Source organism: Meleagris gallopavo, chromosome 28, assembly GCF_905368555.1.
Source record: "Meleagris gallopavo chromosome 28, MGAL_WU_HG_1.1, whole genome shotgun sequence".
Lineage (NCBI taxonomy): Eukaryota > Metazoa > Chordata > Aves > Galliformes > Phasianidae > Meleagris > Meleagris gallopavo.
This window is the reverse complement of record NC_139431.1, coordinates 154,638-167,621: the sequence shown is the minus strand read 5'-3', so window position 1 is coordinate 167,621 and position 12,984 is coordinate 154,638. Positions and strand designations below refer to the sequence as shown.

At 48.0% G+C, this 12,984-nt stretch overlaps 1 protein-coding gene across 2 annotated transcripts; it reads right to left on the bottom strand.

Moving 5' to 3' along the window:
* Positions 1-933: 933 nt before the first annotated feature.
* On the bottom strand, positions 934-12,938 carry MAPK13 (mitogen-activated protein kinase 13). Of its 2 annotated transcripts, none has more exons than XM_085210628.1 (12): positions 12,033-12,938; positions 8,923-9,052; positions 8,512-8,570; positions 7,372-7,480; positions 6,199-6,228; positions 5,756-5,803; positions 4,724-4,838; positions 4,321-4,392; positions 3,715-3,794; positions 3,181-3,259; positions 1,757-1,930; positions 934-1,405 (listed from the first exon to the last, which is right to left on the bottom strand). In XM_085210628.1, the coding sequence occupies exons 1-12, from the start codon at positions 12,149-12,151 to the stop codon at positions 1,326-1,328; spliced, it is 1,095 nt and encodes a 364-aa protein (XP_085066754.1). In that variant the 5' UTR covers positions 12,152-12,938; the 3' UTR covers positions 934-1,325. The 2 variants fall into 2 exon arrangements, with proteins under 2 accessions (XP_085066754.1, XP_003212875.1); XM_003212827.5 differs by having other exon boundaries at positions 1,757-1,933; positions 12,033-12,933.
* Between the last annotated feature and the right edge of the window lie 46 nt (positions 12,939-12,984).

Here is a 12,984-nt window from a genome sequence, read left to right as displayed (position 1 = left end):
AGCCTGGTTTCTGTGAGGTTTTCTATTTAATAAGATCATCTCAGATGATGTTTATAAGATTGATGACTGCAGGAACTGATCTGATACCAGAATATCTGAAGTTATTTTCCATGTTCACTGAATTGAATCATTGTGTTCTTGTTTCTGATGGTGCTGAATTGTTCATGCAACATACTGTTTTTCTTTGTTTTTTTCCTCCTCTCCAATCTATAAACTTTTTGATCCTTACTTCAAGGTAAGGATGTGAGCCTTGGGATAGACAATCACCTATTAAGACATTTCCAAACAATTAGTTTAAAGTCTCTTCCTATTAAGGAACAAACAGCCCTGTAAGAGAACTGCAGCAGAGAACAAATGGTAAAATGGATTCCTCAGAGCAGAGGGAATGAGTACGTAAGAGGTCATGTCATTGGAGTGTGTAACAAAATACCAGATCTGCTGAGAGATAAAGGCAACCTGCAGAGGCAGGGCAGCTCCAGGGAGAGGGTGCTCAGCAGAGATAAGCCTGGCTAAGGGAACTGGGGGATGAACCAGACTGAGCATGAAGGAGAGGCCCCTGTGAGGGCAGGAGGACTGCTTGCTGGTAACCCAGCTCCCTGGGATCACAAGTTTATGAATGTGGGAATGTAGTCTGACTCCCAGGGATGCATTTGCAGCTAGCCACGAGGAAGAAACAGCACCTATCAAAACCTAAGGATGAGAGAAGTAGAGCAAAAAGGAAAAATGAGTACCTGCCCAGAGGTGGCAGCACCCTAGCACGGGTTTTGTGCATAGCAAGAAACCAGGGGAGAAGGTGCCCTGAATGTAGCTTGTGTGTACGAAGAACTCAATACCCACAATGAACATCATGTCAGCAACCTGGCTGTGCTGGTGCTCTTTATGAGCTCAGGGAAAGGGAACATGGATAAAGTCTTGTTATGCTAAATTTCACCATTTCATTATTTTGCTTGGGACTCAGTCCCCAGACAGTGTTACCATTTTATTTACGTTATACATAATTCAAGTCCAAAAACCTGTGCTTAGAAAGAAAGGAGAAACAAAAACCTGGCAATATGCAGGGAGAAGAGGGGGGAGGGAGAAAAAAATACCAGCAATTTCTCCCAAAGTTTCAGTGAGAGCATATTTATCTTTAGAGTTGAAGACTATTTAGGCGCACTTTCCCCATCAGTAGAAGAAAGTCCAATGCCCACAGTCACAGCGTTGACATCATGTTCACACACACGAGTTCCATAGGCCAAGTGATGGCAACAAAAGAGGCTGTGTGGAACAAATTCCATCTGTCATCCAGCATGAGACATGAATCCCAGTCACAGCTGCAGCAGTCACTACAGCGACATTCCACTTCGCTTCTTTGAGTCCTTCCGTGCAATTGGACTGAAGGATAAGATCTCCTTATAGATATGTTCTTGAAAAACAGAAGAAAAACAAATAATGAATACCTTTAGCATGCATCTCCTATTGCAGAGGTCACAATTGAAACTTTGACCATTAACCGTGTGCAGAGAGAAGTACAGCAGGTAGAAGCTGGGAGGAAGAGATGAAGTACAGATGGGGGAAAAAATGGAATCCTGAAAAGATGGAGGCAGAAGGAATCTCTGCTGAATACATGACAGCAAGAGCAAGGAAAGGGAGCTGTGTGCCATCATCAAGGCGTTACTGAGCGGCTGCAGCAGAGCTGGCCTTACTCAGCGTGCTCACAGGAACTGAAAGAGGCAGGAAAGTCTGTGCTATGCAGTGTCAAATAAAATAAACTTACTTTTCCATTCTTCTATTGAAAGCTTTTCATGCTCCAGAGAATCATCGTAGGCCTGTTGTGCCTCTGTCTCCTCCTCGATGTCTCGGAATTGATCGAAGTACGGGTGGGCTAATGCTTCTGTGGCCGTAAGGCGCTTCTCCACATCCAGCTGCAGCATCTTGTCCAGCAGGTCCACTGCTGTGGGAGAAGACAGGAACATGCTAAGTGGGTACAGTGCAGCACAGCCATCCTGTGCACAAACCCTGCAAATGAGAGGGCTAGCGTTTCCACTAAGACATTTCCATACCTAAAAACAAAACAAATTCCTCAATCTGGCCAAGGCAGCATGGAAATCTGCCAAATCTGCCAAGCAGTGGCCGCAGGTAACTTTTACTAAGAGAAGTGGAGGTATACATTGTGCAGAGGTAACAAACTAGCCTCAGGTAGGCATTGCTGCATGGATAGTCTGCAGGAATGTGAAGGCAAACCATTAACTTCATGATGATTTGCAGCTTCAGTCACTTGCTTTCATTCTGACCCCTGCAACTCAAAATAGTAATAGCTTGAGTAATCTATATAGAAACCTATACATCCCTGGTAAACAGGAAGGCAGGAAACTCAGATACTGACTGGTCTGTCATCCCTGTTCTGTCTTGGTATTAATAGCATATTGCTCCCCTTTTAGAAGAGTTTTTCTCTTGTCTGTAATCTACTTGGGGAAAGAGCCACGTGGAGATCAGTTTTTACCCTGAAAATTGCACATTTCAACTGCCTGCTATGTACTGAAAGGTGCGGGTGTTCAACAGACAGCTGCGATCCGAGCTGAACTCCTCCCGCAGGAAAAGATTTGTTAGAGTGGACTGTGGGGCTCTCTCATACTTCATCAAAACCTGCGATACTTTGGATCTGGGGCTGGGTAGACATTTTAAGTGCTCTGAATCATAATCTCATCTGCTTTGCTACGAGCAACAAGCTCTCAAAGCTAACATCAGCCAAAATTCATCTCGAATCCTATACCAAGTGGAGCTAAAGGTGTTGTACCACTGCATGCAACTGCCCTGATCCCATGATTTGCTTTCTGTGACCTAGACATCCCTGTTGTATATAGCATATGCTTCCTTCTGGCTTCTTAATACAAGAATGTGAAGTTTACCTCTTCCTTATATTTTACACACCGTGCCATTTTAAAACAAAAAACAAAAATGAAACAGGTAAATGGCCATTAACAACAGAACACTGACATTGCAGTGCCAATAAAGGATTGTTTCACTTTTAATTCAGGTGTATTTGCCCTGGGAAGGGCAGCCTCCTGCTGGGATACAGCCTGCAAGGGAGGAAGCAGTGAAAAGTTATGAAAAAGAGGAGCAACAAAATTGCAGCTGTGGCAGCCAGCCCAGCTGCTTTTCAGTTGTGAGAACTTGTGAGAAATGCTCAAGATTACTTACCCTGAGGATTGGCTTTGGGGAAAAGCACAGACAAATCCTTCTTGGGCATTTTTGGAAGAGACTTGATATAACTTTTAGCCTGAAAGAGAAAGGAAGGCAGAGCATTTACTGCAACTGGACAAGTGTGAGGGGGCTGTAAAATAGAGCTCCTAGGTCTCATTATTTAGGAGAAGAGAACAAATTATCTCACATCACATTTTAATGGCCAGCTTGTGAGGAACTATTTTTATCACTTGGGATACAGAAATGCTGATGCTTTAAGAACAGCTGAGCTGCAGAACAGAGGCAGGAGGTGCAGCATCAACTCCTCGCCCAGCAGCCCCCATGATCCACACCAGTTCTCAGTGACAAGCGTTGAAGTCAAATACATCAGAGGTGTCACTGACAAAAATGCTTTCCTTGATGATGGGAAAGACTGCCATCTCTCCTGTTCATGGCTGCTGTAACAGCACCCCATGGCCCATCTCGCTGTGAGTTAACCTCTCCCCACCACACCTCTGGCAGCAGACCTGAATGGCCACAGAGCTTCCTTACCGCCTTGTCCTCAAGCTTCTCCACAAAGTCATCTCCCGGATGCCCTGTTACTTTCAGGATCTGAGTCAGCTGATCAAGGTCTGCCAGGCTGTGTTAAAGATTATCCACCTGGGAGCAAGCCCTGGGCTCCACCCAGCAGCTCAACCTATGGGCTGTGCGCAGGAGCGTCCCAGGAACAGCAGCAGCTCTGAGCAGGTAAATGATACAGACCTGCAAAGCTACACAAACTGAGACTCATTACGCTGTTTGCATCCTCTCTTCCTAGGATGCAGTCCTCATCAACAGTGAGTTCTGTTTGTGCAGTTCTACCAAAGTATATGCCCACAGATTTGAGAGTATGGAAGGGCTTGCGTATAAAACTAGGGGAATTCGAGGTTAGGCTGCTGATACAGAGAGTACGTGGCTAACAGAGAAAGTGCATTTCCAAGGGTGTCTTGTCCCCCTTCTATATTCTGTTTTCCTCACCAAAAATACTACGTTGATCCCCTGTGATTATCTCTTAGTAAACTAGACTGGTTTCCCTCCGTAGCCTCGTTCCTAAGGCTCTTTCACACATGCCAAGAATTGTTACCCCTCTGAGGGAAAAGGTTTCGTTTGAAAGGATACAGTCTTTTCCTTTAAACAGTGTTTTCCCAGTCAGCATTTCTGCCATGATGCAACCAATAGACCAGATATCCACTGTTAGGGAAGAAAGAAGGAAAAATTTAAAAAGAGTAATTTTTTAGGAAAAAAAGGATTGCATGAGCTGTTGCCTACATTTTCAGTCTGCAGCAGGCACCCATTTCAATTTCAGTCCCATTTTCTGCCCTCCCCAGTTCTTTCTATGCTACTGAAATCTTTGCTTTCATCATTTCCCACAGGCACCAGCTGTGACTTGCTCCATGTCAGGAGACACTGATTACAAAGAGCAAAAACATCTGGTAGATTAGGTGAGATTTGACCTACGCATGAAGGAGAGGGCTTTGGGTTTGTCACCAGACAGTCACATAGCTGAAGCAATGCAACTCACCTGTCTGGTTGTAATGCATCCAGTTCAGAATGACTTCTGGAGCTCTATACCAGCGTGTGACCACATAGCCTGTCATTTCAGCATCAGCATGTCTTGCTAAGCCAAAGTCCAAGATCTGCAACTCACCAAAAGAAGAGGGAGAAGGAAAGGCAGGAAAGAATCGATCAATCAATCCTACACGCAATAATCTGCTTTTAAATGAAGCAGATCCAATCAGGTCGGAGAGAAGCTCTGTCTGCACCAAAGCCACCCATGGGGTGGTTCAAAGACCTGCAAGTTTGTCTTAATTCCACTGAAAGTTGCAAGCCAGCTGCAGAGCTGGTTGTTCTGTGGAGACCCTGTGGAGAGGATCTGTGTCGTGCGCTGCTACCTGGAAGGTCACTTCCTTTGAAGCTTAAGTTTAAACTCTTATGAGATTTTTTTAATGGACTTCTAGAAGGTGGAGGCCAAGGCATGCTCCCCGTGACTCACCATTTCCTATAACACCCGGCAGCTGACAGCAGATGACTTCTCAATACTGAAGATGAACATGGCTTGACCCAACCTTTACGGGCAACAGAGCCTTTCCCAGTAATATACATTACTGGAAACAAATGGGAGACTGTCACCCCACTGAGCTGTAAGCAGTCTCTTCAGAGATATATTGAAAATAACTTTGTCTAGAATCACAGCCATTATGTCTCAGGGCCTAGCCAAGAACCAAAGGGTAACTGGGGCTGTATCCAGTTATCCTTCAGGGATTATCCACCTAACACCAGTATGGCTCAGTAGTATTACATTAATTTAGGAAGTCATTGCAAATTTCAGTGCAGCCAGAATGAGTGGCAGGATGTTCATTCCAAGGCTTGGGCCCTGATTCAGCAAGTTGCATAAGCAGGTGAATACTTCCTGCTGACTACAACCGCTGCGTAATGCGGCTCCCCAAATTGAGCTGTTGGACGTCAGGGGAAGCACGATGACACCTGCACGCCAGCATTCCCTCTTGTGGAGCAGCTTATGAGCACTCTGACCTGCTACCTGCATTTTTCCTACCTTTAGCTGGCAGTCTTCATTGACAGCCAGGTTGCCTGGCTTCAGGTCCTAAAACAGATGAGACCAGAATAAGTGGAATGTTTGGATTTGCAGTTCATCAACACAAGCCTGAGTCAAGCCTCAGCTCACCTGGGATGCTTTCCCATAACATCCTGAGCCCAGTGCCAATACAGCAATACCGTACAGCTTTAAATTGCAGTGACTTTTTTTTTCCTTAAACCATTTTCACTCAAAAATCATAAAGTGCTTCACAGCTTGCCAGTAAATAGAGCGTTTCTGCTAAATCTGAATAAGCACTGGGTACAGGAGAACAGCAGAGCCTGAGAGAATTCAGAGCTGATGAGGCCATTAGCAAAATGATGTTTAGAAATTTGCTAATTTTATGACCAAGCTGCATTTCTCCTAAACAGACAAAATCAGAGTATTGGTGCATATGAACTTACCCTGTGGACGATTCCGGCAGAATGAATATACTGCAATAAAAAGAGAAGCCACAGTGTGGTCACCAGCAGATAAGACTGTTTTCTCCAGCGGAAAAATGAGAGTTCCAAAGAGGAAGTCAATGGGAACGCAGTGCCGGCATCCACTGCGTGTCCCAGAATACGACCCCACAGTAGAACCCACAGCCGTAGAAGCAGTGGCTGATGGGGGAAAGCCACCCGAGAGCAATCTGAAGTCTCCAACTGCATTTCTGACAGCTTTTGCAGTTACACTGCTGCTCTAAAGAAGTAGCATAGAGCAGAAGTGGGGTACGGGGCAACAGTGCCTCAGAGCTAACTAGTATCTTAGAACTATCAAAACAGACCTCCAGACTACAGACAGCTGAGGTCAGTTGGATAGCGTGAAAACTTTGATTCATTTTTTTCCCCCGTGGTTTAACATCTGAAACAACAATCTCATCATTAAACCAAAACTGGAAATCAGATTACTGTTTCAAACACCGATTGTGACTTTTGCACACCAGTCAGACCAGTGGCATTATTCTCCCCTTGTTTTATTTAAACTCGAGGTAGCAGTGATGTGGGGGAAGGTGTTATTAGTGTGTACTTATTAACACTCAGAAACCACAGCTCTAAACTCCAGATGGAGGGTGTTACAGATGGCAATGTTAGGGCATTATCTCTGCATTTCAGAGTTTGGAGTGATTGCTTTGTTCTCCCAAGGGCAGCTAAAGAAGTACATTTCTTGCTCACTGTATTGAACAGAAAATCATTCCCTCCATCTTCTTTACTGACAGCCCAGGTGAGAAATTCGGCAGGAGCCCCACTCGCTCCTGGTCCTGCAGAATTTTGCTCAGGGTTTTGGCAAGTCGGGAACACAGCTGCTGTCACAGAGAAACCACTCCAAGCTCTACAACTGATAGAAGCTTCAATGCCTGATTGACTAGCATAAAGGACAGCCATTTGGACTGATGTGTGCTAGGACAGGAGTCATTCAAGGGCAAATCCCTGTATCTCAGTGTGTGCCATTAAAAAAAAACAAAACAAAAGACACACAGAAAAACAAATCTTCCCCAGACAGGGGTTGTTGCTGTGGTCAGCCCAGAGATGACAAAGCAAGATCAACTGGAAAGGAGTCACTAAGTCCAGTTGTGTTGTTTCTCCAGCCCCACCTACCTTCAGCCCTTTCAGCATCTGGTAGACCAGGTACTGGATCTTTTCATCACTGAACTCATGTCCCATGATCTTTTGTAAATCTGTCCGCATGTATGGCATCACCAGGTAGCTAAAAGGCAGTAAGACAAAGCTCTGAGTCTAGAAGAAAAGCACAAGGAGCCAGGCTGGCCTTGTTCTCATTTTTGTTGTTGTTTGGGTGGTTTGTTTTCCTGTGGCTGTTTAAATCAGTGCAACTGGGACAGGTGGCTGTGGCTATTCCTAGCCAACTGGCATGGCCTGCAGCAATGATAGGGATTCTGCTTACTCTGAAAAGTGCTCTTTCTCCTCCCCTCAGATCAGATACATGATATAAATTAAGAAGATCTTCCAAATCTTAACAACCTCAAGTTAGTTTGGTTTTAAATAATAATTTTCAAATCTATACGAGCTTACGTTCACCCGGCAGCAGAAGTGTCTTGTGCAGTTTTACAGAGTCTTGCAAAGCTGCAGCACTGGTCCCAAATTTATAATATTCCTTGGCCCTGCCTTGGAAAGCAACCTGCAAGTTCCTTCAGCCTGCCTGCTGAGGCCGTAATTAGCAGCAGTAACATCTCAGAACCATTGGATGCTTTTTGTGCAGGATGCCAAATATCAGCCAGCAGCCGCAAACCCAGAGGCAGGTGCATGCTGCCCAGGGATGAGAAGTGAGAAGAGCTTGTCTGACCTGACCACCAACACCAAGGTGTCTGAACTGCCAGAATCAAAGCGAAAAGAAAATGAGATCTCCGAAGTTCAATTACCCTGTGGACTGGTGAACGCCACTTCTCCCCGTTCTGGCTACAGCCTCTAGATTACACCGTGCATCAGCATGGCTCACATAATGCACCATGGAACAAAATGCCTCAGGTATTTATGCTGGTCTGTCTATCCCACGTTCTCCCAGCTGTGAACAGGACATGCCATCTGTTCACGTGGGCCTTTCAGCTACGGGAACTGCTTCTGATTCTCCTTGTTATTTGGGGATGTCTGGCTTTAGTCTGTCCCTTTTCCAATTAGCGTGTTGAACTGCACCTCAGCATGATCCATCGTGCTGCTGCAAAGCCTGCACGTGTGGGGGGCAACAATTCAGCCTAGGCAAAGCAACACAAACTCCACACTTACAAGTCTTGAAATCCGTGGTAGGAAGGGGCGGAGGTGAAGACATCGAGCAGCCCAATGACCTGATAGACAAGAGAAGCCCAAACATAAACCTAGAAGGCATTTGCTTTGCACGTGAAACTCGGGTAACAGCTCTCCACCAGCACATCCGTGAGCACTGAGAGCTCTATCTGAGGAACGTGAGGACTCCTCGCTGTGCTGTGCGGCTACTTTTCCCCTTACTAAGACACAGGAACACCCATTACACATCTGCCTGAGCCGATGTGGCACCAGCTGGGCAGCAGTCAGGCCCTGAGACTGCTCCACATGGCAGATGTTGAGACCTCTCAAAGGTAAGGTGCTGCCACCAAAGTCGGCGTGCACCTAGGGGAGTTCCCCTTGCTTTAGCAGAAACAGTGAGAAATGCATACTTACATTCTCATGCTGCATTTGCTTCAAGAGAATGAGCTCTCTGTATGCTCTCTTGGCAAAGATCTCTGTCTGGAACGGGCGGCACAGCTTCTTGATGGCCACTTTCTCTCCTGTCTTCTTGTCTATGGCAGAACTGCGACAGACAAATACAAGCCAGTTTTCACACTGCAAATGTGTTTTAACAAACTTTGCAACACCAGATCAATTTCCCTCTGAGAAAAGAGCTAATGCTGGACTTCCCCCCCAAAAAAAGAAAAAAAGAAAAAAAAACAGCAAGAAAAGGCCTCTTGATCTCTCTGGGTTGGCATTGAAACTCAGTGGGGCTCGCACACAGATTTTCCCTCTGTATCACTTGGGCTGTTAGAGCACTGCCCATGATTTCAGGAGGACTAAGAGGACTAGATGGAACAGAAAGAAAAGCACTAGTGCCAGTCTTTACTCCCTTTAACACTTGCTTTAAACTGCAGCAACAAGCTGAAGCTAACGGAGCAACATTACACAAATGGTCAAATGTCAAGATGAGTTTTAATTCTGCCTACTCCTCCTTTAAGTCATAGAGACAAGGGAATAGAGCAATTTCCTCCTTGCCACCTGCTTGCAAGATGTTGTTGTTGAAGGTATGTCAACATTCCTCACTGTATTCCAGAGCAAAGCTGGGATGTCACACTGAAAACAACACAGTCTGCTGGATTTAGTTCCCCTGCAGTCCTCTGTATGCTTCTGTATAAAAGCAGGTATGGCTGCAAATAAGGTTTGTTCCATGAGTTTATGAGAAGGTGGTACAGCCACCACAGCTGGAGACGAGCTATTCCTTCTGATCACATCGGCTGTTTGCAGTTGGGTGGAACGATCCTGTGACCCCCTCCCTCTCTCTGAGGCTCTTTAAGGATTCTCTCACCCACCAAGGAGATGTGCCATCCATTCCCATCCATTCCCACTGCAGATCCAGGCAGGAAATAGGTGGGAACATCCCGCTCAGCACAGCTTCCCCTTTGGTGTAACACCAAGGAAGGGTTGCTATACTTTGGTGCAAATCTCAGGAGCCTGTTAACAGCTTTCTCTGATTTCCAGCCACCAGCAATTCACTGTGGTATGGCTGCCAGAGGTCCAGCTCACCAGCAGGTCTCACCAAGTGAGCAGAGACATCTCTGATGCCATCAAGCAATCAATCGTCCCCCTCATGGCTACTGAGGTCCCTTATGGCTGCTCTGAGCTATCAGTGATGAGAGCAGACACTCTTTGAGAGCTTTGGTACGACTGCATTTTTGTAATGTAGTCAGCTGGAAAAAGCAAAGGGAGCCACACCAGGCTGTGAAAGCACTGGAAGTGACACTGAAGGATATCTTGAGAGGAATGGAAAATTTTGTCTCAGTTCCATTCATCCTTTAGCAGCTGCTGGCAGGACAGCACAGCTTGGAGAACCCCAAGCTGTGAAGGAACAAAGAGGAAGGATCCAGCACCACTCAGTCAAGCACAGAATTCAGGGCAGATTTCCCAACCTCCAAGTGCCAGCTCTTACTGCCTTCCTCGCGTTTGGCCTGCAGAACACACATCCAACCCCACCACTCCACGCAGGAGCTGGAGCTTCATTCCACCCAGGACAAATGGAGCTATTTTGCCTTTGCCATAAGGCACAGCCCAGAGGTGACTCCGCTGCCACAGCCGGCAGAGCCCACGGCGTTCTTCCCAGCAGAGATTAAGGAGCAGCCGGAAGCTCAGGATGACACCAAGGCCGACCTCGAGGTGAGGTCATGAGCGTACCATGAAGGTTCCATGGGTAATTGTGGCACGTTGCACCCACGGCACAGGGCCGGGGGCATCAGAAAACTTCCCCAGTTACCGAATCACTGCAGAATTAATGGGGAAAGAAACAAGCCCATGCTGGCCTCCCAGAATTTGTTTCTCAGCCCCTATTCATTGTTCAAAGATGTGCAAAAGCTGTCAGCTCCAAACAGTGCTGTGATAGAAAAGCTTCCCAGTGATTCCCAGCAGAGGACAGCAAATCCCAACTGCACAGCATTCCTCCTGTACTGTGCACAGGAACCAGCACAATCCCACCCTGCCAAGCACCATCCATCCCATACCAAAGCCCCCCTCACCCATCAGTCTGCTCTAACCCATCCCTTCCAGTCTGCAGAGCAGCTGAGACTCCCACAGTAACGGGTTGGTTTGGGCACTGACGTTTTGCCATCAAGAAAACTTTGGAGGAATTTATCTTTTTTTTTTTTTTTTTTTTTATCATATGAAAAATATCAAGTTTAGTGTTATGGGTTCAGGAGGTGTCCCAGGACCCTGCCTGGCACATAAGCAGAAAAGTGGGGAAGGAAGCCTCTGGTCCCCATTTGCATCCTGCAGTGCACTGACAGAGCCCCAGCTTCAGCCAGACGGTTTGGGGATTCCTCTGGGACAGCAAGAGGTGTTTTGCTGAACATCCATGAAAGAGGGCACACTTCTTTCCTTTTCCTTTTTACGTTATTATGCAGTGAGGTTCTGTTTGGGTACTGACAATGGGCTGCTTCAGATTTGCCCTTGCTAAAAGTCACCAGCCTCCTCCTACTCACCAGTGTAAACAAAATGAGATCCGACTTTTCTGCTCACTTTCACTATGGGTACCTTTGTCCAAGTAACTAATTAACAGCAGCTCTGCTGCTCCCTTGTCAGCCAGGGATTGCCACCAGCCAGGAAGTCCCAGCCAGCTGCTGCCTTACAACAGGGAGCTGGAGCAGCGCTGCGGCTGCACCACCCAGCTCCATTCCCCCACGAGAGCATCAGCTGCTGTAGCTCTGCCCAGAGCTCAGCGCTTTGTCGCAGCCGTGCCCAACTCTTCAGCTCTCAGGCGTTTCCCTCTTCCTGCCAACCAGATCACTGCCTTACCCTGATCTCAGACCTGAGGCCATCCCTGCCTGCAGGACACCCGCAGGGCTGAGCCAGGCACGACTCTCCCCACTGCCTATCAGGGTGACCGCAGGAGGCACAGAATCGTTTTTCAAGCAACCCTTCGCCGAGACAAGCAGGAGACGAACCGCTTTCGTCACACCCAAAGTCCCTTCATCAGGGGGTGCTGAGGCCCCTCTCACCCCCAGCCCTCATGGCTCCCCCCGGGCCCCACTCACCAGACAGAACCGTAGGCCCCAGAGCCCACGGGGTGCAGGGAGATGTACCTCCTGGGCAGCTCCCAGACGGTTCTGTTCAGCTCCTGTCTGTAAAAGCCTCTTCTCCTTGCGATGTTCATCGCCCGGCGGCTGCGGGACTGCCACCCACCCAGAGTCCCAGCGTCTGGTGGTGCCCCTGGGATGCGACCGGGACGCCCTGCACTGCTGAGAAGGCCTGTAGCGAGTTGCCTTCTGTGCTTTCAGCTGTTGTGAGCGAGAAGGGACATGTCTCACAGCCCTCCTCCCTCCGCCTCCACATGGCGGGGATGAGGCATCAGGTTTCCAGACACGCCTCGGCCGTGTGCAGGTATTTCTGGGTGCTCCAATAGGCGCCCCAACGCAGACGTACCCGCAGCCGGGGCTTCGAGGAGAGCGGCTGCCACCCCCACGAGTGCCGTATGGGGCTCACGGGGGTCTCATGAGATCGCCGATGGGCTGAGTAAGGGTGCATCAGGAATCTGAGGTCATGCCTGGCGTAGAGGACAGGTTACCTGCCACAGCACCGACTCAGCCCCGCAGGGGAGGAGAGCTCCAGGACGGAGTCCAGGGCATTAAATTCACTGAAGAGCGAGGAGCAGCGGGTATTTCCTCCATGGTTTCCCATGATGGGCGCAGAGAAGGCTGTCTGAGCTTCACTTCATCCGGGTGACTGCAGTGAGACGTTCAGGAGTTGCTCCGAGATGGGACCATCCTGGGAGCTGCAGGTGCTGAGGTCCGGGGGGTCCAGCCTTGTTTCTGCAGCAGTCAGTCCCATCGCTCAGCCCCCAGCCCCTCCTGCTGAGCAGAGGCCTGAGCACTCTGCTTCGACTTCAGCAGAGCTCTTGGGGTGCACCCTCCCTCCAGAGGAAGTGACTAAGCTACGCCTGAGGAGCCACGCTCTGCCAACTCTCAGCTCTGCCTGACAACTGGGACT